This window comes from Scylla paramamosain, chromosome 11 (assembly GCF_035594125.1).
Source record: "Scylla paramamosain isolate STU-SP2022 chromosome 11, ASM3559412v1, whole genome shotgun sequence".
NCBI lineage: Eukaryota > Metazoa > Arthropoda > Malacostraca > Decapoda > Portunidae > Scylla > Scylla paramamosain.
The window spans coordinates 1,852,443-1,880,000 of NC_087161.1; the positions used below are offsets into that span (position 1 = coordinate 1,852,443).

At 43.1% G+C, this 27,558-nt stretch overlaps 1 protein-coding gene across 1 annotated transcript; it reads right to left on the minus strand.

Annotated features, from left to right (window-relative positions):
- Nucleotides 1–1,143: 1,143 nt before the first annotated feature.
- Nucleotides 1,144–27,125, minus strand: LOC135105276 (collagen alpha-1(III) chain-like). Its single transcript, XM_064013497.1, is given in 19 exon segments — nt 1,144–3,525; nt 4,157–4,309; nt 4,736–4,856; nt 5,274–5,419; nt 5,573–5,670; nt 5,992–6,142; nt 6,616–6,720; nt 7,151–7,279; nt 7,761–7,945; nt 8,357–8,521; nt 8,844–8,963; nt 12,831–13,043; nt 16,943–17,134; nt 20,172–20,245; nt 20,247–20,367; nt 20,973–21,311; nt 21,873–23,732; nt 24,723–24,800; nt 26,966–27,125. Coding segments are annotated over 18 exon segments (4,386 nt in total). The 5' UTR covers nt 24,781–24,800; nt 26,966–27,125; the 3' UTR covers nt 1,144–3,369.
- Between the last annotated feature and the right edge of the window lie 433 nt (nt 27,126–27,558).

The window sequence follows — 27,558 nt, forward strand, 5'->3', positions numbered from 1 at the left end:
ATTTATGGTATGTTTATGAACTACCATTGCATAAACATGACCCTTCCCTCTCACCAAAGCCCACAAAGACACAGCACATGAACAAACAATGTGATGAGAGACTACAAGAGAGAGAGTATAATAGACAGGAATGTTGTTCTAATCCCCCATACCTACTCTCTCTCTCTCTCTCTCTCTCTCTCTCTCTCTCTCTCTCTCTCTCCACAGCCCACAAATCCACAGTATGTTCCCCCACAGTATGTTTACAAATCAGTCACTATGCCCAGTTGCTTGTACTGTGAGGACACACTGCAGGTGTTTGTGCTGTGGAGAGAGAGAGAGAGAGAGAGAGAGAGAGAATGTTAATGTTGAGGTAGGCTGGAGAAAACTCAATATATTCTACATCAGTTCTCTACACTTCAAAGATCCAAACAGACAAGAATAAAGATGTCTCCTGTCTATCCACCAGGCTGACATCCCTTTTAAAAAGGAGTTTCCAAAACATTGCATGTATATACTAAGTCACAAGCTTCTCAAACATTTCAGTTTCTAAGAGAGAGAGAGTATTAGTCCCCACTGCACATAACACCTAAATCTTTAAACTTGCCTTACAACAAATCTCAGGCTTAGTTTTGAAGATGACACCATGATACATTTGAAAGCTAAGTGTGGCATAATCTGTGTAGATATCTCCTATTGAGATGGCAGCCAAGATACAAGAACAGTATCAATCACATACGAATGTTACTTCCTCCACTCATAAAATAGCCTTGTTCAACTGCTACAGCTACCAACTTCAGTACCACAAGTAAAATGTTGGATTGTTTCATGACATTCTATTACAGCATTGCATCCTCAAAACTGGCTTCAGTTAATATCCTTTCAGCACCAAAGGCCAGTGTTTGATGCCTTGTTTTCTGTGCTTGATTGTCCATCAGTTCCTCTTGGTGTGTTTGGTGATGAGGGTGGATGTCCAGGTGGCAAATGCCTCTCTCCACCCATCCTGTTGCCAGCCCAGTGCTCTTCAGGCTGCTGCTCGGGTCATTCAATGGGTTGCCGGTTGCACTTCACACCCTTAGCTTAGCTGTCCTGTCTTGTTCCTTCCTGAGTTGCCTCACTGTCACTGTTGTCTCCTCCCTGCCCAGGATACAACAAACACACAAGTGTACACCATGTACTGCATACATATTTTTTTATAATCACAAATCTATGTATATAATATCTACAAGAAATTAGAATACTTGATTAGATGATTTGTAAACATTTACACACTAATTAGCATATTTTCAGTGCTTTTAATTAATATTAAAACTTTAATAACCATTCTCAAGAAAAGTTAATCAAGTTCATATTTACTAAAAAAATATTGACACTAATTTTCACCCAAATCTGTTTACAAACACACACTCATTTAAATTTCTCTATTAAATTACATACATAAATATATTCTTTAGAACCAATGACAAAATATCAAATCACTGTGGAGTCGAGAACAACTGTACAGCGTCCTGTCCTCTGATAACAACCGATACACTTCACCTTGAGGGTCACTAGTGTACAACCAAGGAACTGCTGCCCAGGGCACTCAACTGGCAGGGAGTGTGGCAGGGGACAGGAAACCATCAAACACTGGATACCAAAGTCATCTTCAGTGGTGTGCAAATCAACAATGGTGTCACTCATGCTGAGCACAGGTATATGTAACCAAGGAGCTGGAGTCTGTTAACATATTGTAATATACATAACTATATTTTGATCTACTCTACCAGTCTCTCTCTCTCTCTCTCTCTCTCTCTCTCTCTCTCTCTCTCTCTCTCACACATACACATTCTTGCAGGCAAGGTATGATGATAGCCTGAGCCTGTTATCTCTACTATCTCAGAGAAATATTCAGTAACACAAAGCAAGTTTTAATGAATCACAGCCAAGACATTTTTTTGAGAATTCATTTTAGTGAATCATAACATTATGGTCACCATCTCTAGACCAAAGAACTGTGATCTTTACAGTGCCAGCTCTTGTGTGGTGCTGATTAACTTTTAGAAAGTTTTGGGTAAGGAAGCAACTAAAAGGTTCTGAACCATGCTATCTATGCTGCCATTTTCAAAAAGACACTGAAATATCTGAAAAGTTTCAGACTGGTGTAATAAAAGACAGTATCATCTAATCTAATCTAAAATGTTCCCATCAGAAGACAGGCTTTAAGGTGCTTAAGAGTTTGCAAAAGATTGCAGGGGGAAATTAACTGAATTTTAATGGATAACCTTGCAAGCAAGGATCTAAAATTTTTCTGGTACAGAAACATTGAGGTCATTTTATCTGGTGAAAATTTCTCTTGTGTAGAGTTAAGGGATGAAGACTTTTACATTACTTTCGGTTTTGAATGCATTTTGACAATCTCTAACTTTTTAAGTATGCACACATATAATCCCTCAAAAAACATATATACAGTAAATATGGTAATTAGTATATAACATTAAATAATAAGGGATTTTCATTCAGGAATCATAATACACTCCCCACCACACATCTTCCCTCCCCTCCCGTCCCCTCCCTTCATACAACCCAAAGCTACAACGCCCCCAGAGGCCAGGCTGACGCCACACTGGGGTGGTAAAAATACTTCGTCAAACAAAGCTCTGGCCTCAGCTCTTATATATTATCTCTTTTTTAAGGCTTGAAGATTTACATGACTGTTTCCCCAGATCCCCTTAGAGTACTGACTACATGATGCCTTAGCTCTACCTATGTCATTTCCCACCTGTCCTCTCCCCCCTTCCTCCCCATCCCTCCCCCCTCCTCCCTCACAACACTGTTGATGGTGTAAGCCTGAAAAATGGAACAGACTGTGATGTTCTACTTGCAAGCCACCAAATTGCCACACTGCTGCTGCATGGCAGGCGTCAGCGCCAGGCAGGTTCATGCAACAACACAAGCATGTCTGAGGCTGATGAAACAGTACACAAACTTGCAAATCATCACCTGGTAATTGAACTTAAACGAAACACTTACGTAATAAGGAATAAAATTGTTCACTCTGACGTCGTCAAACTTTTATGAAACAGTGGAAATCATTTTGATATTAATGAACATTCCACACTGTGTGATGTAAGTATTCCTTCTGCAGAGTTAAACTGCATACACAGTTTGTTACAAAAGAGTACTGCAAGATGATCTGCCTTACTTCTAAAGTTCTGATGATGAACTCTTAAAAAGGCATAAATTATCAAAACTGTCTTGAATTGAATGCTATGAGTCTGAAAAAAGTGTGGCGAAGGAGACCATTACTATGATAACGAGGCATCTTACAACTATGAGGGTTTGAGTAATGATAACAGATCACTGAAGAGTCCACCACTAGCCCACAGCGCACCACACACACTGGGCTGCTCATTGCTCCATGATGTGAAACACCAGCTCCAAGATGATGGGCTGCTGGGTGATGTTGGAGGCTGCACGGTGGATCACTGGCACCAGCTCATTGTCCAGATCATTCATGCAGGCCGGTGCCAGCCTCGCCCCTCCACTGCCAGCCTCATATCCAACCTGAGGACACAATACATGATGGTACTCTTCTCAACATCCGACCTTCTCCATCTGTACAACAGGAAGCACCACATGCTGAATGCTGAGTGCAATATTGATTAATATATTAGACAATGAAGAACTGTATGCACAAAATTACACCTTTAACAGATATATTAAAACAAAGACATTTAAATTGCTGTCAACATCTATCCTATACTATACAGTCCACAATCTCCTTCCGATCAAATAACTTCCACTTCCTAAATACTAGAACTTGGACCTTCATGCTGCATCTGTAACTCATGTGTCAGTGTTGGCACTATTAAGTTACCATGCAATACCATCTCTAACTCTTTACGTAACTACAATATAACCATCTCACTAAGTTTTGAGTCTAGAATTAAATATTTTTCCTTGTAAATTTTAAGTTGCACTATTAGGTAAGACTATCAAACAAGGCATGACACAAACTAAGCAATGACACTCATCCAATAAGGAGCTTCAATATATTTTCCTTGAAGCTCATCACAAAATAATGGCAATTAACAGATGGATATAAGAAGACAAAATATTCCAGTGATAAGTGAGAGAAGGCGCCACACCACACAGCCAGAGGTGAAAGGGTGGGTGGTGAGGGTGCTTGACTCACGTTATCTTGGTGTAGGGTGGTGCGCAGGCCCAGGCGGGTGTGGCCAGTGGTGTACAACTCAGATAAGTGTGGGGTGAGCGCCACACAGAATGACCGTGCCAGTAACTCAGACAGACGACTCAGGTTGATGTCAGCAGTATTGTTGGTTTCCCCCTGCAAATGTGTGGGTTCAGTGAGAGATGGGAATGTACAGGTTAATATCATGCTGTAGGTATGGCCAGGTAGCAGATTATCTCCTGTCATTTATATTAAACAAAATGTGATAAGGAATGCATGTATGTTTCTTGATTCTACCTCAATCTATCTATATACCAACCTGGCAATCCCACATGGGGTGGCCCAGACACACTCATATGCACATCATTCACTTTCTTAACCCCATCACCAAATGGTGAAAAGGGATAACAGACAAAGCAAAACACTAAAATCCATGAAACTTATAAAACTTAATAAGTGACAAAATTTTGTACTGCATTAAACAGTACACTTACAACTAATTCTCAACTGCAATTACCAACAACTTCATTTGGATTGAAAAGAACATAACAGACATGCATGTTATGTGTCTCCCTTCCTCACCTGCAGGATGAACACCTCTGTCCAACGAATGAGATGAGAATTGCTGATGTAGTCTGTGCCAGAGTGGATCTTGACGGAGGGAACCCCATCCATCTGTTTCTCATCCACTGGGCTCTTGATGCTGCAACACAACCACCTCATCAAGCCACACTCAGGTCAACAATGAAAGACACTGGCACATCCATGAAGAGACAGGCTGGTATAGACTCCAAATACTGGCAACACAAGAGACTAAAATGATAAAGCTGATCTGACAAAACCTCTTCAATGGAGGAGTGAAAACAATTCCATTACCAGGTCTAAATCCACACTCACTCAACTAAACTTATAAGATAAATTTCTCTGACAAACAGAATGAATCAGATAATTAGAAACACTGAAAAAGATGAGTAGCAGATCAAGATTAATGAAATATAAGAATCTCTACTTTTATTACACTTTCTTCACATATAATCCACACAAGCTTACCAATACAAGCCTCACAAATACACATACTTCATATACACCACTGTCCTCTATCCCCAAAGGCTCCACTCACCCCACATTGAAGTTCTTATCATCGCTGGTCCACCTTATAACCACCATCTCGTCAGGTTGAGGGGCAGAGGTGGGGCCGCAGGGGATGTCAAAGTCCCTCATGTTCTGGAGCGCATCCCTCAGCTTGGCCATCATGTCTGCAGGGATCTGTGGGTGTAACAGGGTGGTTGCAATGTGTGTGTCACTTTGCTGTGTGAACGGAAGTTGTGTTCAGATGTAAGAAGTGGCTCATTCAACCAGTGATGTTATTAATTCATTATACTAGGTAACATAAACACTGAGCCACAAATACACACTTACCTGCACCATAAGGCCATCTTCCACAATTGAGGACTTGGCAGACAGGCCTGAGGTGGTCTTCAGCGCACCGTTGAATACGATGAAACTTGCTCCCGTCACTGCAAGAAGATGAAGAACACAAACATCATGATCAAATAACATAAGATCAAAAGAAAATAAGGAAAGCTGTAAGAGGTCATCAGGCCTACATATGGCAGTCCCTACACGAACCTGTCATCCTCATCCGAACATTTGTCTAATTTTCTTTTAAAGCTCCCTAATGACTCAGCAGTAACAATGTGATTACTGAGTCTATTTCATTCATCTGCCACTTAATTTGAGAATCAGTTCCATCCTGTTTTTTTAAATTTAACTTTCATTTGCTGGCAAAGGAGTAATTTTGCCTTTTTGGAGCACTAACACACACACACAGTCCTCACCTTTGCGTGGACGGCTGTGGATGTTGATGGCTTGGGTGGAGTAGTGGCCATCGTCGTTCTCAATGGTCACCAGATGGGAGTCGGCCTGGGGGCTGAAGTTGGCACCCAGGGCCAGCACGTGGTCGTTGCTGTTGCTCAAGGCCTTGGTAACCTGCCAGCACAAGAGAAGGGTCAGGCCCACTAATACTGCTGTCTACTGATTTAATGGGTTTGTTGATTCAAGAGAGAGAAGAGGTTATGTAAGGAAGAAATACTTAGAGCAGTGGTACATTTCTGATGTCATTTATTTTTGCCTTTTTCAAAGCATGAGAGTAAGTATATAACATGATTTCCCATGATATGTTATTTATTGCATAGATATTTAATAACAAATTTTCATATCAATTTACTATATATAAAAACAATGGGGTTCTTTTCAAATCAGTCTGTTATTAAAAAACACTGGAGATTTTTAAGTTATTTTCCAATCAATCTGTCATTAAAAACACACTGGAGATTTTGAAATTAACTTGTCTCAATAAAGCAAACAAAAAATATGAATCTGGTGCACAGATACGTAAATGTCAAATCAATCACAGAGAGAGTTCCCTTTCCTAGCTTTTCCCAGTGTGGTGAGCCTCCCACCTGTTCATATCTGTTCTTGGGGAAGAGGAGGCTGGTCTTCTTGTCCTCCATGTGGATAACAAAGCCTTCAATGGCTGGGACGGTGTAGGCATAGTTGCGGAAATCCTGGAAGGCAAGGGTTGTGAGTGAGGGCATAGCAAACTGTTGTATCCTCAAACATTTTGGTGTCTAACCTCGCCTGCTTCTCAAAAGGCCCTAGTGGAGATTATTAAGGTTCCAGGAGTGTTTTCATTATTCATATTATAGTTTAATAAGTATTCTGCATTATTCAGAGGAAAAGAACAGGAAGAGAACCACACTTTCTCTTTAGCCTTAGAGAATAAACTTAGTGAGAGCTCAGATTGTTTAAGAATACAAGACACACAAACACACACACACACACATATACTGGCTATCATTTATAATATTTTACTTCACACCCAGCAAATGTACTCTGAGATCAGACAAATACAATAAATTAAGTAACAGTGGCCGGAACATGAATCAGGAGCCACTGAGCCACCCAGCGAAGCACAGAGGCAGGAGGGAGACATACCACCAGTAGGTTCATGATGGTGTGGCCAATCTCACAGAAGACAGGCTTGCGGTTCCGAGTGGACACCAGGGGACATGGGTAGTAGCGGAACTCTGCCCCCATACGTAGCATGAGCCGGAGGGGAAACACCTGTAGGAGGAAGAGTGGTTCAATATTATTTCACTGCTATCACCATCACCTTCATGAGAGAATGGTTCAGAGGATGCAGATATGAGTCCCACTATTTACCACTATTATTTTCTGGTTATCACTATCACCCTCATGAGAGAATGGTTCAGAAGGTGCAAATGTTAAAGTTTTACAATTTATCAATATCATTCCATTGCTATCACCATCATCTTTATGAGACAATGATTCTGAGGATGCAAATATGAAAGTTCCACAATTTACAAATGTTAGTTTATTATTGCTATCACCTTCACCATTATTTACACTCTTACTCCCATTGGCTCCCAGTGGGAAGGGATAGTCTCATGAACCACCGTAAGAAAGTAAGCCTCCAGAATAAACCAGACATCACCAGTACAAAGACAAACCATAAGAACTACCACAGAAAACTGGCAAGACTTCTGACACCTAATATGCTCTTGCTTTTCCCATCCCATCCTACCTTTGCCCAGGGCGTCTCCCACTTCTGGATGAGCACAGCAAAGATGTAGGGCGAGGGCGGCAGCACCAGGTTACGGAGGCACTGGAAGGTGGGCCGCACGTACAGGAAGCCGCCGTGCTCCCGTGACCCCAGCAGTCCCTCTGACTCAGTGAAGATGGTGTGGCCCAACTCCGTCACTAAGTTACCTGAAGGGGGAGGTGTTGGTCAATGATTTGGGGTCTATGCATTGTTCCAGGTATTATTCTAAGCTTGATCTTGTTCTTATATTTTCTAGTCTCTCTTTTTTAAATACACAGCCTTACTTGGTTCTTTGCTTAAGTGTGCATATAGCAGGTTACACACACACACACACACACACACACACACAGAACAGAATAATAGTTTTGTAGTGTTTGGTGAAAATAATTTGAAGTAATATGCAATGTTCCTGGAGAGAGAAGCAGTGGCTTGAAGTGTGTGTGTGTGTGTCTGTGTGAGAAGACAATTAGTTAACTAGATGCTGAAAATTAATTGTAAGTTAACCAAACACACACACACACACACACGCAAACACATACACATGCAGAGGCCCACACTATCCGAGCCTGAACACACACCCTGGTTGGCTTGCTGATAGACAGTGTGGAAGAAGGCAAACAGGTCCCTGGGTGGGTGTGTCTCCCCCGGCGCCACCTCCAGCAGCACCACCAGCTCCTCCTGCCCCACCGTGCACAGGCCCCGTGTGGCAAGGTTCCACACTTCCACCCCGACGCAGCACTCCACTGGGAAGGGCAACACAGGACATTAGGTTAAGGCAGTTGTCAGTTTTAGGTAGATGCTTCTCCCTTCCTTTTTATGCAAGAAAGGTTCTAGGTAAGGACAAGAAAAGAGTCTAAAAAAAGGCCCACTTGTATGTGCTTGTAAAGACTTAGCATGGTGATAAGCGCAGTAAATCATAACATATCACAGTGATCAACTTAACACATATTAGAAAGGCAACTTGCACCTGCATTTGACCAGCTTCATGACAATATGTTTAACATTGAGAATTGTAATGTATCACAGTGACTGGGTCAACACATATTAGAGGCAGCCAACACTTACATTTCACCAGCTTCACCAGGACAGTCAGGTTCTTGTGAATGGCAAAGATGACAGGCGGACCATCACCTCTCATCTGCTCCTCCAACTTGCTGCTGTCTGGGTTGTCCTCAAACACGTACTCTGTGAAGGATGAGACGGAGGGAGCAGTGGTGAGTTCAGACTGCAGTTATGCGTGTGTTACAAGGGTGAGTGTGTTGTTTGTTTAAGAGAGATTTTGGTAACTAAGTAATCATATTGTATCTTTCCTCTCTCTCATACACATTTACTCTTACTGCAGGTACTTAAGATGTATGGAATTATAGTGAATCCTTATATTTTCCATGAGAACAAATGGGGATAGGTGAGATGGTTACCCTGCCACAAAATAATAAAGCAGACATTGGTAGGATATCTTTTTTTGTTACTCTTATGATACTTTCTGCTTCATACTAATACAACACTGAATTTAAGGAATAAGGGGGAAGTCTGTCATTTACTTAAGAGGATCTTACAATTACTGTTAAACATTGAGTTACAGATAAATGTTGTTACTTGTAGAGGCAAGCTTATTAATTATGTAAGTAGAGTAATTATTGTGATGCAAGTAGTACTAGATTAATATTGTTATGAGAGCAGTCAAATTCTATTTAGATTATATAATTATTATGATGCATTCAACTATAGATCCATAATAATACAAGCAAAGGCAAGCTTGTTGAGCATTTAAGTTTCATAATTATCATAACAGATTTAGAAATGGATTAATATTACAACAAAAATCAAATATTCCATAAAAACTAAATAAAAATAAGTTTCACCATGCAAAACAAAATTACTGGAGTGCATAATGATATAAAAAAATGCATTCGACACACAAACCCAAGCAATAAGAAGAAATGAAGACAGAAAAATGTTCATTCAATAAAAAAAAAAAAAAAAAATAGAAGTGATCCAAAGCAATACAACAATAACAACACAGCAATGACAGACTGCTACAGATCAGCACAGACAAGCAGCATCAGTAAGTGGCATCCATGAGGACAACAAATATCAAGTGAGCAGTACCAGCAGTAGTGGAAACAGAGAGAAGTTACAGCCAAATAATACCTTACCAATGAGTGATTTATTAATGTAAAGTCTTTAAAGTTATGAAAAATAGTTTTGCTTTTTGTCTTGATATTACAGGCGAGTCACAATTTACCAGCACATGATTTAGTAGTTAAATCTTTAAAGTTATAAATAAAACTTTTGCTTTTTTTATCTTGATTTATAAATGCAGAATTGACACTTTATAAGTAAAAACTCTAAAAATCTAAGTCAAATAACACTGAAGAATACGTAAAATGGAAAAAAATAATAAATATCTAGTTCATCTCACAAGTGATTAACGTTTTCTAAGGATTGTAACTCATTCATAAAGTGCAACTCATCTATTCTGCAAGAGCCAAAATTAAATATAAAAAAGAGAACAAGAAATAAAAAGAAACTAGAAATAATAAAGCATAAGCAAGAAAAAACTAAACGCAGTAGAGAAGCAAAACTAACAAAGCATGAGGAAACCAACACACAGAAGCAGGAAATAAACACACCAAGACACAAAGCAAGCACTCAAGAAAACCCTCAGGAACCAAGAAGCAGGTTACCAATGCAAGGTCAGAGAGTCAATGACCACAACTGCAGGGCTTCACAGGGCCGAGGGTTGGGGGTCGACAAAGGTGCACAGTGATGTCACTAAGGCAAAAGGTTGGGCTGGGAGCTGATAGAGGTAATATTTCAAAGGGAGAAGATCAGGTTGGGAGTCAAGTGTGGCACAGGGAAGTAGGGTGGGTTTTAATAAGGAAGGATGAGAGTCATAAGGGTTAGGACAGCAATGCAGGACTTGATAAGGGAAGGTAAGGGTTGGGGTCTATGTGATACAAGAGCAATGCAGATCTTTATGGTATATAAGTAAGTATATTTTTGTCCCTGGAGCATGACTGAATAACTGATTGATAGACTGAATGATTTACTGATTGACTGATTAACTGTATGACTGAGTGATTAAACAAATGACTAATTGACTCACTGATGGCACCACAACATGTTCTTAAGATGTGCCACATGTCCAAATACCAAACTACAAATACCATTAAGAAGCTCAGAACACAGCAGGTGAGCCTGGCCACACCTGCCACACACCTGAGGGACACACATGTAGGTGGTGCGTGATGCAACACTCAAACACACACTCAACAGCAAACACATGAGCACCAAGACAGCCCAGCCAACAAGAAAATATGAAACAGATGAATAGGTATGAAAAAATATTAAAAAATCACTCAAACTAATAAATTAACAGCTGACACAGCAAAAAAATAATGATCTTGTGATAATTGAGTGATGATGATGATTAATGATGATAACAACTTCACACACACATTAATCTTTCACTACATGGTGCTCAATATTATTCCTTATTCACTTCTATCTAGCATGAACATTAGACAATACACATGACAGCAAACATGACCATTCCCTTTAGGTTAACTCTTGCCAGGAGGGGGACATGGGCAGTTAGTTGACATCTGTGTGCACTAGGAGCAAACACCTGTACGAGGGTGGGTGGGGGTTGAGGTCAGGGAAGAGAGGGAAGGTGGGAGCAAATGGACAAGGCAGACAGACAAGGAGACAGTTAACATATCGGATACGGTACGGGAAATACAAATAATAAAGCAAAACAGCAACACATTAGGGGGAAGAAAAGCAACAGGTACGGTACGGTACAGGTACAGTACGGGAAATACAAATAATAAAGCAAAACAGCAACACATTAGGGGGAAGAAAACAGCAACAGGATGTGAGAAAAATAAATACACAAGGAAAGTAGGCAAACGGCATCATGTAGCAAAACAATAAAGACAAGCAATGTATGCAATGAAAAACACACATGCACACTCAAGAATAACACAGCCACCCCTTACAATACAACCCGTGCCAGAAGACGACACTTGGGAGCATCAAGGAAGGCAAAACTGTCCCTGCATGACTGTAATGCATATTCAAGCCATTTACATCAGCAGCAATCATTTGTGTGCATCCAGTAAGTTAATAGCAGAGTGACAGAATAAGAATATTTAAAACTCTCATTATATTGATAAGGAATGAATGTATTTATCCTTTTTCTTTGGGTGTGAGTGTTACTCTTATTAAGGTTAAGGCATTGGCATAACAGAAGGTAGGAGAAAAATAAAATAGGAACCATAAGCAACTAATAGAGGAAAGAAGGAAGGAAGGAGAACTGAGATGAGAGATAGAGGGAAGAAGAGATGAAAAAAAAAATTAAAAAGGATGGGATCAAAAGGATATAACAAAGAAAGGAAGTAATGAATGAATGAATGAATGAAAACAAGGCAGAGAAAGGACAGGTGATTAAGAAAGGTGATAAGACAAACAAGATGAAAGACAGAAGAGAGGGGAATATGAAACAAGAAACAGGAATGATAGAAGGAAAGAGTGGAAATGGACAGGATTGATGGCACAGATAAAACTGGAAAGTTCAAGCAGACAAAAAAAAAAGAAAAAAAAATTAAATGAAAATGTATAAAGAAGAGCAGAAATTAAAAAGAAGGAAGATGTGAGAGAAGAGTAAAAGTAACACAGTAGCAAACTGTGAGAAGAGGAAAGAGTAAAATGAGAGAGAGAGAGAGAGAGAGAGAGAGAGAGAGAGAGAGAGAGAGAGAGAGAGAGAGAGAGAGAGAGAGAGAGAGAGAGAGAGAGAGAGAGAGAGAGAGAGAGAGAGAGAGAGAGAGAGAGAGAGAGAGAGAGAGAGAGAGAGAGAGAGAGAGAGAGAGAGAACAGGCAGGCGGGGAAAAAGGAAAGACAGAGAACATAATGACATGGCGCATTAGAAAGGAAGAGGAAGGAAGGGGAGGGAGCAGGAACAGGCAGACAGACAAGCAGGCAGACAGGCAGGCAGGGAGTGTGAGAGGGTTACAAGGCAGCAGGCAGGGCTAAGGAGGGGCCACCAACCTCCTGATGTCTGGATCACTATTGGGGGTAGGCCGGTCCCAGGGGGGATGAGGCAGTGGTCAGGGGGGGAGGGATCGGAGAAGGGCCCCCCCCTCCCCCTCCAAGCCCCCCCTCCTCCTCCTCCTCCTCCTCCTCCTGAACTACCACCACCACCACCACCATTCCCCCCTCCTCCTCCACCTCCTCCACCACCACCACCACCACCACCACCACCTGCAACACAGCCCTAGTTACTACTACTGTGGGTTTTTTTTTTTCATGTTTGGTGTTGCTGGATGTGTGCATGTGTGTGTGTGTGTGTGTGTGTGTGTGTGTGTGTGTGTGTGTGTGTGTGTGTGTGTGTGTGTGTGTGTGTGTGTGTGCTCATGTTTGTGTGTATGTTATGAGCAATGTCTTTTAAAGAACAATCAAGGGATGGGTGTGAATGTGTGCATGTGTGGGGCCTACCCCTGCACCCACCCATTCACCCACTGACTCACTGACTCACTCACCATACACTATAAAAATTGGAGACTTTCACCCTCACACAAAGCTGATACTTGCAAATCAAAGTAAAGTTGTGTGGTGCACTGGTCCCTCAGTTAATGTGTAGGTTATGTTCTTGGAAAATTGTGTTAAGCAAGAGTGACTTGAACAGACCCAGTTTACTGAATGACTGCCATTACATAAGCTGTGATACATTTTTAAAAACAAAAATCACAACCCAACCATGTCAAATAAAATTTCAGACATATCATAGTCACCTCCAATGAACAAAAAACTCATTAACTACAACAATAAACAGCTTAAATGATGAAGACATTGAGAATTGTAAAGGTATCGGCTTTGAGTTGCTGCCATCACCAGTCTGAGGCAGACTGCCAGTGCATGGATGCTGCCTACATGACCTACATGACAAGGCAGCAGCCCACCGCCTCACAACTTCCAACTTCTTTACTCAGTTAACTTAATTAAAAACATTTAATGAGTTTTTGTAGCTTATTATGATTTTATATTGATAATTTTTTCAAAGTACCTACATTTTGTGTAACTTCCAATTCTTCTTGTATTAAATAAATTTTAGTAACTTTTGAGCATAACTTCAATTTTCTATGAAGTCAGGCTGTGTCAAACGAGGGAACAGTGCACTATGCTGTGTTGCAAGTAATAAGTGAATGAACTGCACACTGAACCACCATCCAAGGAGCACACTCACACTGCGACAAAATAATACATACATAATGATCAGTCATCAAGTGAACACAAAATGACAAAGAAACTCTTAGAATATAGCACTGTATAGTATTACATTAACCAATGCAAATAATAGTAATAACAATAATAATATGGAATCAATCTATATATAAGTAGATATTCAAATCATCTGAGAATATTTACTGATGTAGATGTGGGAAAAAAAGTGATAAAAATACAAAATAATGAAACATGCAGACACTACAACTAAGACTGGCAAAGCAATGTACACACAGAAATACACATGACAGAAGATTTTGAAAGGAAAGAGCAGAAAATCAAGCGTACAAACACAAGACAAAGCCAAACATGAAAAATAAGACTGAAAATTTTTAAACTGAAGCAAAACTTTTTTTTTAACAAGCAAAAAAAAAAAAAAAAAAAAAAAAAAAAAGAATTAAATTAATTAATAAATAAATATAAATGAATAAAATAAAATAAAAATAAAAAAAAAAGAAAGAAAGAAAACACTGATAACCCACACAAATATAAGGATGACAAGAAGCAATAATAAGGGATAAGGAGATGGTATATGAAAAAATTGGGATCTTTTGAAGCTTACACTGATATAAAGCAAAAAAAAAAAAAAAAAAAAAGGGAGAATACTATTAACCAACAAAAAAAATAAGGGTGATAAGAACCAGGAATAAGGGATAAAGTGATGGGAAGTAAAAATTTAGCATGTTTAAGGATAGAAATAAACATTAGCTTCATAAAAACAGTAGCAAGGAATAAGGAAAAGATAAAATGACACCTTGGAGATCTTACAAAATATCAACATGCATAGATTTATAACAGAAGATTGGTAACGAGAAGTAATAGATGAAAAATAAAAGGGGAAATATGGGAATCTTAACAGCATAGTAGTATACATAATGGAAAAATGTAATGGATGAAGTAGTAAAGTTTAGGAATATTAACAGTACAAGTAAAATAACATACATAGTAATGGAAAGAGGAATAAAACAGTAAATAAAGAATAGAAAGTCTAGGAACCATACTGAAAACACACACACACACACACATACACACACACCACACACACACACACACATACAAGTAATGGATAAGAAAATGAGAAGCAAAATTTTGAAACCTTATGAAGTCTACCACCTCTTCCTCCTCCTCCTCCAGCTGCATCCATCCACTCCCCACACCACAGCTCCACCTGACATCTACCCCACACTGTCCTTTTGAATCTCTACTCTGCAACACAAGGACCAGGACACCAACACAAATATTTCACCACAACTAGTTTCTTTGATTAACTTTCCTATCATTTTCAACAGTGAAATATGTATAGGCCTAAAAAAAAAAGTTTTATATGAACTAGTATATCTTTCCACTTTTCTTCCTTTTTTAACGCAACATATCAGGAGGAAAAGAAGTCATTCAGAAAATTTATGACGTCAAGATAAATAAAGATGGTATGTGAGCAAATAATGTTACCAGAGAAGTAAAGAAGAGAAGAGGGTAAAAATACTAAATAAGTAAAAATATAAACAAATAAATAAGTAAAATGGTAATGCCAGTCCAGTGTGCCTTGGATATGGTGAGGATTAAGCTGTCAGCATGGCAGCAGGGGAAGCGGGTGACATGCAGGGGAGGGGAGAGTACGGAGGGAAGGAAGGAAGGAAGGAAGGAAGGAAGGAAGGAAGGAAGGAAGGAAGGAAGGAATGGAAGGAAGGAAGGAAGGAAGGAAGGAAGGAAGGAAGGAAGGAAGGAAGGAAGGAAGGAAGGCTCACAGTGATAGAGAAGATAGGGAGGAAAAACTATGCAAGATTGTATGTGTGTGTGTGCTCTCTCTCTCTCTCTCTCTCTCTCTCTCTCTCTCATAAGATAACCCATGCAAAATAGGCACACACCACACTATGTCATGCAGCATAAAGGAGAGTGCAATCCAGAAATAATAATAATAATAATAATAATAATAATAATAATAATAATAATAATAATAATAATAATAATAATATTAATAATAATAATAATAATAATAATAATAATAATAGAAACAACATCATAGTCCACTTTTTCCAGAAACACCATGTGAAAAAAACAAGGTTCCTCTTAAAACATAGGAGAGAGAGAGAGAGAGAGAGAGAGAGAGAGAGAGAGAGAGAGAGAGAGAGAGAGAGAGAGAGAGAGAGAGAGAGAGAGAGAGAGAGAGAGAGAGAGAGAGAGAGAGAGAGAGAGAGAGAGAGAGAGAAAATTAACACACCAAAATCATTCCTCTTCCTATTCTCTTCCATTCCTTCCTTCACTACACATACCCTCTCTCTCTCTCTCTCCTCTCTCTCTCTCTCTCTCTCTCTCTCTCTCTCTCTCTCTCTATACCCGAAGGAAAACATCAGACCTACAGCATTATATTAGGGGAACAATTGGGGGAGGGGAGGGAAGGGAAGGGGAATGGAGGGTCATAGGTGGGAAAGACAGGGAGATTATTAATAGGGGGTGGTGGATTCTGAGGAGGAGGAGGAGGAGGAGGAGGAGGAGGAGGGAGGAGGAGGAGGAGGAGGAGGAGGAGGAGGAGGGAGGAGGAGGAGAAAATGTATGGAATAATGATACATTTAGAATTCAACAGAAAAAAAAAAAGAGGGAAGGAAAGATGGAACAAAGAAAGTGATGACTGATGTAAAAAGGAACTGATGCGAGAGAGAGAGAGAGAGAGAGAGAGGAGAGAGAGAGAGAGAGAGAGAGAGAGAGAGGAGAGAGAGAGAGAGAGAGAGAGAGAGGAGAGAGAGAGAGAGAGAGAGAGAGAGAGAGAGAGAGAGAACTCTACAGACAAGACACGACCAGCAAGCAGGCAGACAGACAGACAGATGAACAGGCAGACAGACAGACAGACAGACAGACAGGTGAGAAGAGAAGGCCAGACTAACCGCAGGCGGGTCGCTCCACCCTCCTGGCTGACCGCCCTGTCCTACAGTAGGGGGCTGGGGGGGAGAGGGCGGGCTCACTCAGGTCACCCCCAGGTCTGATCCCATCGCTGAACATGACCTGTTTGCTGCCTCTGGTGCGTGTGTTACCCCCACCGCTGCCGCCGCCACCACCACTACTGCTGCTGCTGCTGCCTGGAACAACACACGACAAGCGGGGAGTGCTGGCTACTGGGGCAGGGCTGGGGGAGGCACTGGCTGCAGAGGTGTCACAGGGCCTCACACCTCCAGGCACAGGGCTAGAGACTCAGGGCTTGGGCACAGAACTAAAGTATTAGTTTAGCTTGGGGTAAGTACACAGCACAGGGCTGAGGCTCGGTTGTGTGGGGTGTGTATTGGGCACAGCACTACATGGGAGGGGAAGCTTAGGCAGGGCACAAAGCTTTGGGTATTGGTAGAGAGGTGTGATGGGCACTGGGTTGCATCTGGGAGCCTACAACATCATGTCTGTGGGTGAGTGAGGCCAGAGCCACTACAACACTGAAGGGAATGCCATGATGGTATTAGCAAGTACAGGGCTTGAGTGGCAATGAGAGCATCACAGAGGACAACATGGAGCCTGGGAAGGAGCTGGCAGGGCACCATGACCACAGTAAGCAAAAGCGCCTCAGAACACAAGGAAGAGATGCAGCCAACTGGTGGTGACCGGGGCAGCTTGGCTCACCAGCACCAGAGGAACCTTTACCATCCCTTCTCTAATAACCACCTGTCCATGGATTCCCTATCACCACAAGATGCTTTGCAAATATTGTTGTTGCCATTAATCAAAAACCACACCAATCACAGAGGAACAGTTTTCCGTGAGTAGAGAAATGCATCTGATATTCAAATAAGTCATCCCTGCATCCTTAGTGTTTGCGGTCCTCATCTCAAGCCTCAATCTTCCCTGCCTTGCCTACACTACAGCTGATGACTTAGAGCACCATCCTACAACCTATACACCAGCCCTACACTCCTAACACCTCCACCTACATCTCACATGCCTATGCTTTCCACATCACTCCCCACACTTATCAAGAACCAAGTTCAAAGTAGTATTCATTTTTGTTCTCTCTCTCTCTCTCTCTCTCTCTCTCTCTCTCTCTCTCTCTCTCTCTCTCTCTCTCTCTCTCTCTCTCTCTCTCACACAGCTCCTTTTCTTTGCCACTACCACTTACCTCCACCCCCTACAGCTACTCTCAATTGGCAAAGGGAAGGATTTCTATTCCTCCACCTTCATTGCTTTCATCACATTTTGTACCAGTTATAATTATGAAGATAGTGATAAGAACTGCAATAACCAATAAAGAGGATGGGGTGAATGCTACCACAGGAAGCCCAGCTATTGATAAGGTAGCAAGAACTGTCAACAACAAATATTAGTCCACATCCTGAAACCTTTGAGTATCTCACCTCAGCTACTTTCAACATCCTGCAGTGAAAGTTACTGGAGTTTGCAAGTCTTTTCATAAACCCAATTATAGTTTAACAAGGATTATGCATCATCAATACAAGAAACAAAGGCTACCACCATGATTCTCTCTCTCAAGAATATGGGCCAATGTATAAAGGCTGTTTTGAATCCAAGACATCAGCAGATAAGCCACAAAGACTGCTACATCAGCCAACACCTCACATATCCACTCTGCCTCCACCCAGGCCAACCGTCACTACCAGCCTATGGAATTCCACTGCAGCACAAAGATTTCCACCAAGTACTAGAAGTCAAACCATACACCACACCATACTGAATAATGTTTCTTGGCAGAGTACCTGGGCTGCAAGATGACAACTTTCAGCTTATGTCCTGCACCTATTCTCTGCTGAAAGGAGAGAGGCTGCAATGTGAAAGGATGCAAGCTAAAATTATCCCCATCTGGCCAAGGATTCAAGCCTGAGACAGCCGTGATCCAAAGTTCCCAAGTCAAGTAACCTGCACTTAATTCCACTGTGCTTTGTATTTTCCCTTCATTGTAAGTCCCTTGATCTGCTGACAATCATATGAAGCCTAACAAATAGTAGATTCTTAAAAGCATATGGAGATTTGATAATAAGGAAAGCACTAATCAATGAAAGTGATGTTGTGTTACTAGACTACCAACTGTGTCAAATGGGTACACCAGACACCACTGAAACAAAACACACTCCATGGTACCCAGACAAACAGCCAAGAGGGGACAACAACCTTGAACATCAACCACACATTCCCCACAAGAGACAGTCACACCTACTTCTGTTGCGACCAAGTGACTGTGATGTTTATGTTCAAGTGGCCCTTGCTGCCCACTACTAGACAGACCCCCACACGACTCAAAGACACCAGACACCACACATCCACACACACCCACCAGACAGCCACACATCCACACACACCCACTCCTTGCTGGATCATGGGGAGGGGAATAGGGTTAAGTAGGAGTCCGTGACCTAACATGAGAGATAGAGACAGAGAGAGATAGAGAGAGAAAATCAACAAGACATTCCGTCATATCCCTGAAAGAGAAGTAGATGTGGAACAAGGAAAAACAAACAAGATTCCCAATGCAATCTGAAGGACAAAACAAACAAGTGCTGTGCCAGTGTGCTGTGTGCTGTGCTGTGCTGAAGAGGAAGGTGATGTGAAAAACAAAAAGCTGGAGGCAAAAAATAAGAACATGGCTCATTAAATAAATAACTCAAACAAAACTTCTGAATTGTTTGTATATTGTTCATTACAAAGAACATAGGAACATTCATCATGGTGGTGAGATGTGCTGGGCAGGCAAAAAGACAGGCAGAAAGACAGACAACAATAGACAGATAAAATAGTAATGTAAGAGAAGAAAGGTGGAAAAAAGAAAGGAAAAAAGGAACAAGGACACATAAAAGGAATGAAAAAGAAAGAAGAGACAAACACAAATGGGAAAGCAGAAGAAATATATAAGAAATGGAGGAAGGAATGAAGCAGGAGAGAAAACAAAAGGATGAAAAATGAATGATAAAGGAAAGGGAGAGAGAAGAATAGGATGAAGAACAAAAGAAGAATGAGAGAGAGAGAGAGAGAGAGAGAGAGAGAGAGAGAGAGAGAGAGAGAGAGAGAGAGAGAGAGAGAGAGAGAGAGAGAGAGAGAGAGAGAGAGAGAGAGAGAGAGAGAGAGAGAGAGAGAGAAACAATGGGGTGAAGGATGGAGGAACAGAGGCATGGCAGTACTCACCCTCACGTTTCAGCACCCCAACTGGCACCATGACAGTGGGCGGGGGCACGGGTGGGGCTGCGGCTGCCTGCTGGGGGCGGCACCCGAGAGCAGTAGTCCATGGGGTTATTGGGGTCAGGCACACGGCGGGGACCACTGGAGCCCTCCCCTCTGCTACCCCACCGCCCCTCACTGCCCTCCGCACCCTCATCCTGGCCTGGCAGTGAAAGATGAGATGGTGAGATGGTGTGTGTGTGTGTGTGTGTGTGTGTGTGTGTGTGTGTGTGTGTGTGTGTGTGTGTGTGTGTGTGTGTTACATTTTTATGCTTTTTAACTGTAATATCGTGTTCTCATAAGAGAGTGGCATATTTGTGGTCGGTGAAGTATCTACTATTGATCTATCTATCTATCTGTGTGTGTGTGTGTGCAGACACAGAGAGAGAGAGAGAGAGAGAGAGAGAGAGAGAGAGAGAGAGAGAGAGAGAGAGAGAGAGAGAGAGAGAGAGAGAGAGAGAGAGAGAGAGAGAGAGAGAGAGAGAGAGAGAGAGAGAGAGAGAGAGAGAGAGAGAGTAACTGATACACAAAGACTAATATACCAGTTCCCTAAGTATGTGTTTTTATTTATTTATTTTATATACATTTTGGGACTGACAACTCAGTGGGCATTTCTTTAAATATAAATTTTGTTGCCCTTGGCCAGAGCCCCTCTTACATAAAAAAAATAATAATGACAATAATGATAATAATAATAATAAACAATAAATAAATAAATAATAAATAAATAATAATAACAAACAAATAAATAAATACATAAATACTCACTAGACTGCAGGATCTGTAGGCAGGAGGTGCAGACTCTTGCCTCCTTGTGGTCCATGTACGGCAGGGCGGCACGGTGGTGGCAGCATGGCGCACACAACACACGACCACATGCCCGGCAGTGGTGGCGCCGCCGTATCACCGTGAACTTCTGGCCGCACTCCTGGCAGTTGGGCGCGTCCTCGTCCGGGATCCAGAAGGGCGCCACGTGACCCACCAAGCTGGCTGCCGACCTGCTGCCTGGTGGAGGAGGTGGAGGTGGGGTCTCTGGCAGCTGGGCAGAAGGGTCGTCCTCCCGTCCTGACCCGCTGTCGTCATCGTACACTGCTGTGACGAGCGTTCCTGTTGGGTGGAGGGCTGTGGTGAAGGCGGTGTATGATGTGCTAAGGATGTTGTGGCTGAGGAGTGTGGTGGTGTGGTGCTGGTGATGACAACCAGTGGACGAGTGTTGTGGTGAAGTGGTGTGAGTGAAAGCCATGGTGTGATGTGGTACTGGTGATGGTATGATGAAGAGCAGGATGAAGAGAGACGGAGCAGCAGTGGTTGAGGGTTGTAGTGACGAAGGTGTGGGTGAGAAGTGTGGTGGTGTGGCACTGGTGATGGGAATAATGAAGAGTAAGATGGTGAGGGTGATGGCCATGAGTGATAAGGACAAAGAAGAGAGGCTTATGTAGAGGATGTGATAGGATTTTGTTAAGGTGAGAAGCTAAAAACGATGAAACAATGATATATGATAACACTATGAACAGTAAACTCTGAAGAGAAATAACATAAATAATAATGAATAAGACACAGAAACATGTCAACCAATGAAGCATTTGAAAAAAGAAAATATAAAGACAAAGAATAAACTGATTAGAATGAGGGAAAGACCACAAGACAACAAGGTGCATTGAGACTTACCTGGCGTAACTCTGGTGGGTGACTGTGGTACCGGGTGATGTGGTGGAGGCTGCTGGGGCTGCCTGTCAGGGGAGCCAGGGTCTGTGAGGGTGCTACTGGAGGAGAGGGTGTCTGTGTTGAGACTGCCCGTTGAGACATTGTCACCCGTACCATCCACTCCACTCCCCGCAGCTCTCTCCCCAACTGTGTCCTCCCCAGGGGTGTGGTGGGGCTGGCACACCACCTCTTCAAGCCCCGCAATGCCCGGATGCTGCAGGAATAGGGAGTCCTGGTCATGGTGTCCTGGAAGGCCTGGCACGGCAGGGGTGTCCGTGGGGCTGCGACTTGGGTCTGGAGGGCTGGAGGGGCTGTCTGAGGAGCTGTCTGGAGGGCTGTGGAGGCTGTCTGTGGGGTTGCAGGGGCTATCTGGAGGGCTCTTGGCAACATCCGAGGGGCTGCCAGCTATAGGGACTGTCTCTCCATTCCTCATGTCCTCCTCTCTGTGTTCATGGGACGTGCTGGCGCCTCCTATGAGGTCTGGGCTGGCCTTGGGGCTCGGGTGGTGCTGCAAAAGGCCGTGTGGTGGGGAGGGGCCACCCACACCGCCATATGCACCCTGCAGTCTGACCTGCTCCTCCTCCAGCTCTGCCAGCTCAGCATCAAGATCAGCGTCACCAATGTCCATGTTCTTGCTGAAGCTGAGTGGCTGGGTAGGTGGCGTGGGGGAGGCCGGAGGTGTGAGGTGTGGTGCAGCAGCCTGTGGGACCGGTGCAGGGGACTGTGGGGGTGTGGCAGAATGTCCTGAGGCTTCATGTGGTGGTGGTGGTGGTGTGGTGGAGGCCTGTTGTGTGAGGGGTGCTGGGTCTTGGTTGGGAGGGGTATCACAGCTGGAGGGTTGGTGTTCCTGGGGTGGTGGGGCTGACACACCTGCGTCTGCCTCGTCCTGTGCCACACCCTGACTGGCCTCGGGGGTGGGTGGGCCGAGGCCATGGCTCTCTGCCGTCTGGTGCACGTTGGCCACCTCCGGCAGGCGGTGGGCGGGCCGACTCTCCACTACAATGGCCGGGTCTTGAGGGCGGGAGTGCGGATGTGGCTGGGCAAGGGTGTTCTCCACTACGATGGCCGGCTCCAGGCTACTGCCCCCCATGAGATCAGGCAGGCGGGGTACCTCCTGGCCCACCCTGCCGCCCTCAGCCAACCCGCTGGATGGAGGAGGGCCAGGGGGACTGGGGGAGGGCTGGACAGCTGGGGGCAGGCCATCTCCACTGCTCTGCCACACGTCTATGATATCTGGATGTCTTCCCTCGTGTCCACCCGCCAGGCCCCGGTCAGGAGGCACGCTGGCAGGCACCACGTCCAGGCCCCCACACCCTCCAGCCTCCCCCAGTGCTGCCAGGGGAGGCTCAGGTGGGGAGACAAGTCTGGCATCTCCAGGAGGTACGTAGCTCCCTCTGAGGCTGGGCTGGCTAGCAAGGGCAGGCCACAGGGCAGAGGAGCCAGGGGGGTTGGATGGGTGTGCATTGGCGTCCACCACATCTTCCTTCACTATGGATGGGGGGTGCTGGGAGCAGGCAGCAGGGGCCTGTGTGTCATCATTTTGCCCATCGGGGGGGCTGCGGGCACGGGGCGGCTGTGGGAGGGGCTGCTGACTCATGCCACACCACCCCCTCACCCCATCACCTGCTGGGGCAACCACCTGGGGCTGCAGGGGCTCACTCCACCCACCAAAGGCTCCCAGCCCTGCCCCATGTGAAGGCAGTGCAGGGGCGGGGGCAGGGGTGGGGATGGGGGCAGGAGCCGGGGCAGGACTCGGGGCTGGTCCACCCTCAGGGCAGAACTGTAGCTGCAATTTCTCATAGTGACCTACAGACTCACTTTCATCTGTCAACAACACAGTGCTGTTAGAACACACACCTCACCACTGTGCCCTGTTGTAAATTATCACTTGTATACAATGACTATTGGACACCACACTATGCAGGTGAAAGATACATATAGTAACAAATACCTGAATACACAAGCAAATTATAATTTACACTGCCTTCTTAGAAGAACATCTGTAAACAAAAATTTTACAAATCTGAATTAACTATAGATTTAGAAATTATTAATTCTTTGCAATGAGGCCACACCATTTTGACACTCAAAGTATTCACATCCATTCTTCAGATTGGTCTGCCATCACAAGGTGTCAGCATGTGGCCATGATCAAAGCTGCACCAAGCTAAAAACCACAGGCAACAGATGTGGACTCTGCCTCTGTGCAGTAATATAGAGGGACTATTCCTTCTTTTTTAGCCATAATATTGCTTTCTGCACATTACTTCCAATGCCAAATTACCTCTAATTATCTTGCACACGTGTGTACTGTTAATTTTTGCCTTAATGGAGTGTGTAAAGAATTATTAACTTTCCATGCATTTTTCTCTTAAAAATTTCCAATATTTTACTGTTTCAATTTTTTTCTCAGGTGGAAATGTTACACAAAGAAAAAAAAAAAAAAAAAATAAATAAATAAAATAATAACCTTAACGGTGACAGAAAACCTGTGAACTGAGTATTAAATTCTTGCCTAGTTGAGTGTGAAGCCTTCCTTGCTGCACAAATGTTAATTCGTATCTTGAAAACAGAGCCTCAGGTGCTTACACCACTACTTCACGTCATCCCACACTGCCTTTACTTCACTGCCACTCACTACATTGGCTTCCAGAGAGCTACTAGTCAAAGAAGGGGAGGGAGAGGAAGTACTGCACTTTGAATATTTACTCTGGTTACTGCAATACTATTATGATAATTAGTCATCACAATAATCTTAGATCCTCTCCTCTTTCTCATCCTTTCCCTCCTCCCACTCCAGACCTACACCCTCACCTTCATCCAATTCAAAATCGTCCAACACTTTGTCGAGGTCAACAGCAAACTTCTCCATGCTGGCTCATCACACCGCTCCTGCAACAACACACATGCCTCCTCATTACTAAGAAAGGAAATTTGAGATGAAGTTATAGAGAGAAGGATAGATGCCATAAAAGAGTAGTTTGGAAATTGAAGCTTTGTGCCAGACTCTATCAAAAGCTTTTGATAATATGTCTAAGGCAATTGTTAATACTTCACCAAGATCCTTAAAAGAAGGATGACCAAGACTCAGTAAGGAAAGCCAGAAGATCACCAGTAGAACAGCCTTGATGGAACCCATACTGGCAATCAGATAGAAGGTTGTGAAATGATAGATGTTAAGTCTTCCTGTTGAGGACAGATTCAAAAACTTTAGAGAGGCAGGAAATCAAAGCAATAGGATGGTAGTTTGAGGGATTGGAATGGTCACCCTTTATAGGAACAGGCTGAATGTAGGCAAACTTCCATCAGAAAGAAAGGCAGATGTTGATAGAGTTTGAGCATGCAAGGTGAAAACAGAGGCACAGTTTCAGGGAACAATAGGAGGAACCCCATCAGGTTCATGAGTCTTCTGTGGGTTAAGGCCAGCCAGGGCATGGAAAACATCAATGCAAAAAATCTTAATGGGCAGCATGAAGTAGATGGAGAATAGAGGAGAGGAACAAGCTCTGTAGTCATAGCCAGATGGTGGAAAATTTGGAAGATTTAAGAGTGTGGGCATGAGAGCAAGTTAGGTCATTGCACACATAAATGCAACATCCAGCTTTGGATTAAGAATGAGGATAGAAAAATAGGAGGGAACAGAGGAGCTACAGTCAGTTGCCTGAGAACTTGCCTCAGACATCTGCATTTCAGTCAGAAAAAAAAAAGATGAGGAGGTTTTGTAGAAGAGAGGTGGTGTTCCAGAGATAGAAGTTAATGAATACAGAAAATTTGGCGGGGCGTCAAGACACTTAAGGTCAATACCAGAAGAGCAGTCTGACCAGAATACATCTATGGTTCCTTCCCCCAGTTCCTGGTATTATTCACAATAAATATGTAATACAGAATAAAAAGTTTTCACTAATGTGACAGGACTGCCAAATGAGTGGATAGACACTGACTGTGATGATGATTAAGCTGGCCAGCTAATGGTGTGCTCGTTAAGGAAAGTAACAGATAAACCTCTACAAATCTGTGTCCATGGACCCAATCAGATTATGCTGTTGTCTAATCTTATCTGCAGAAGTTTACTAATGACACCCGTACTGTCATATCTGCAGTGTGTGTGCCAAAGCCAAAGTACATGAGACACACAACACAGAAAACAATGCAGTAATTCAAAACAATAATGGATGAATAATAATAAAAAGTAATAATAACAGTATGCAATAACAACAGCAGCAATGATGATTACAAGTAGTGAGCACATGGCAAGCCAAATAAGTAGTTGAGACCCCTAAAGTATAACTACACATAACTTCTGAAAACACTCCCATGACCCTTGTATACTGTATGACTCTTCAATGCATCACTGCTCCAATACACAGCTGATGGGCAGTGTAGTGGACCTTCCATGGTGACACAAGGTACTACTCAACACACCCCACTGACAGAGAGGCTGAACTAGGCTTAGACTGACAACTGACAGTCCAGAATGAGGTTTGTCAAGAGGCTAGCTAATGTTCAAATGTGCCTTTTATGATCTTACAAAACACAGCTGCCAACCCTTCCCCCACTAACAGAAAGGTTATATTAGATTTACATTGACAGCTGACAGTCCACAAGGGAGCCCCACATCAGGAGGAGGTTTGTCACAGGGCAGGAACCTCAATAGGAAAGATTAGTCCAAGGAGGGAGCTACTAGTAAGGGAAAAAAAAAACATATTCCTGGAACACCCCAGTTTAGGAAGGGGGTAAGTCAACTATGGTAATCATTTTCCTGAAGTTGAACGGTTTTTCCTGTCCCCCTCCCCCTCACGCACCGCTGACTCCAACACTGGACAGACAGACAGACAGACAGACATATCCACAGACACCAGCACAATCCCACAGGTCACGGCATGCAGGTCAGGTCACATCTCACGCAGGTCATGCACACAGAGCAGGACAGGTGACACACCCCCCGATTACCCCCACACCTGTCCTCCGCCTACCTACCCCCCACACCTGCACGTACTGAGCCGCCCTCCGCCCCCTACACACCTGTCTTCCCACCCTCCGTGCCCCCCAACACACACCTGGCGACCTCAGCGTTCTCACGAGCCTCTCATGACCTGCTGCTGCCTGCCTCGTCCTGCCTGGGGACCAAACACGGGCACGCCAAGGTGTAAAGGAGGACTGGGAGACACACTGAGTGGCCTTCTCCGCGTGACGTCACGACCACAACAACGGACAATCGAGCCTAGCTTTGCGCACCCTGACACTTGACTCATTTCTGGGCTATTTTGTTTATTGTCTTCTATTCTGTTTCCCTGTTTAATTTGTAGTTTTTTAAGTGTGTCATTTTTTAGTGTCATTTTGCCATAGTCTTGCAGTGTGTATCTAAGGTTTTTTTGATGTCGCATAAACAAAAAGGTACGTTTCAATTATCATTCTTGTATTTCACAATTCCTGTATCATTCAGTTTCTAGCATATGATTTTATAACCATACAGCACTTTATTATAGAAACTCCTGCACTGTATGATTTCAGTTTATTTGATTTTTACCAAAATAATTCAACTTTTCATTACGTACAGAACAAATATCCCAATTCAAACACTTTCAGACAATGTACTACTAATTTACAACCAATATTCAGGTATTTAAGTTGCTTTTGTGACTCATTTTAC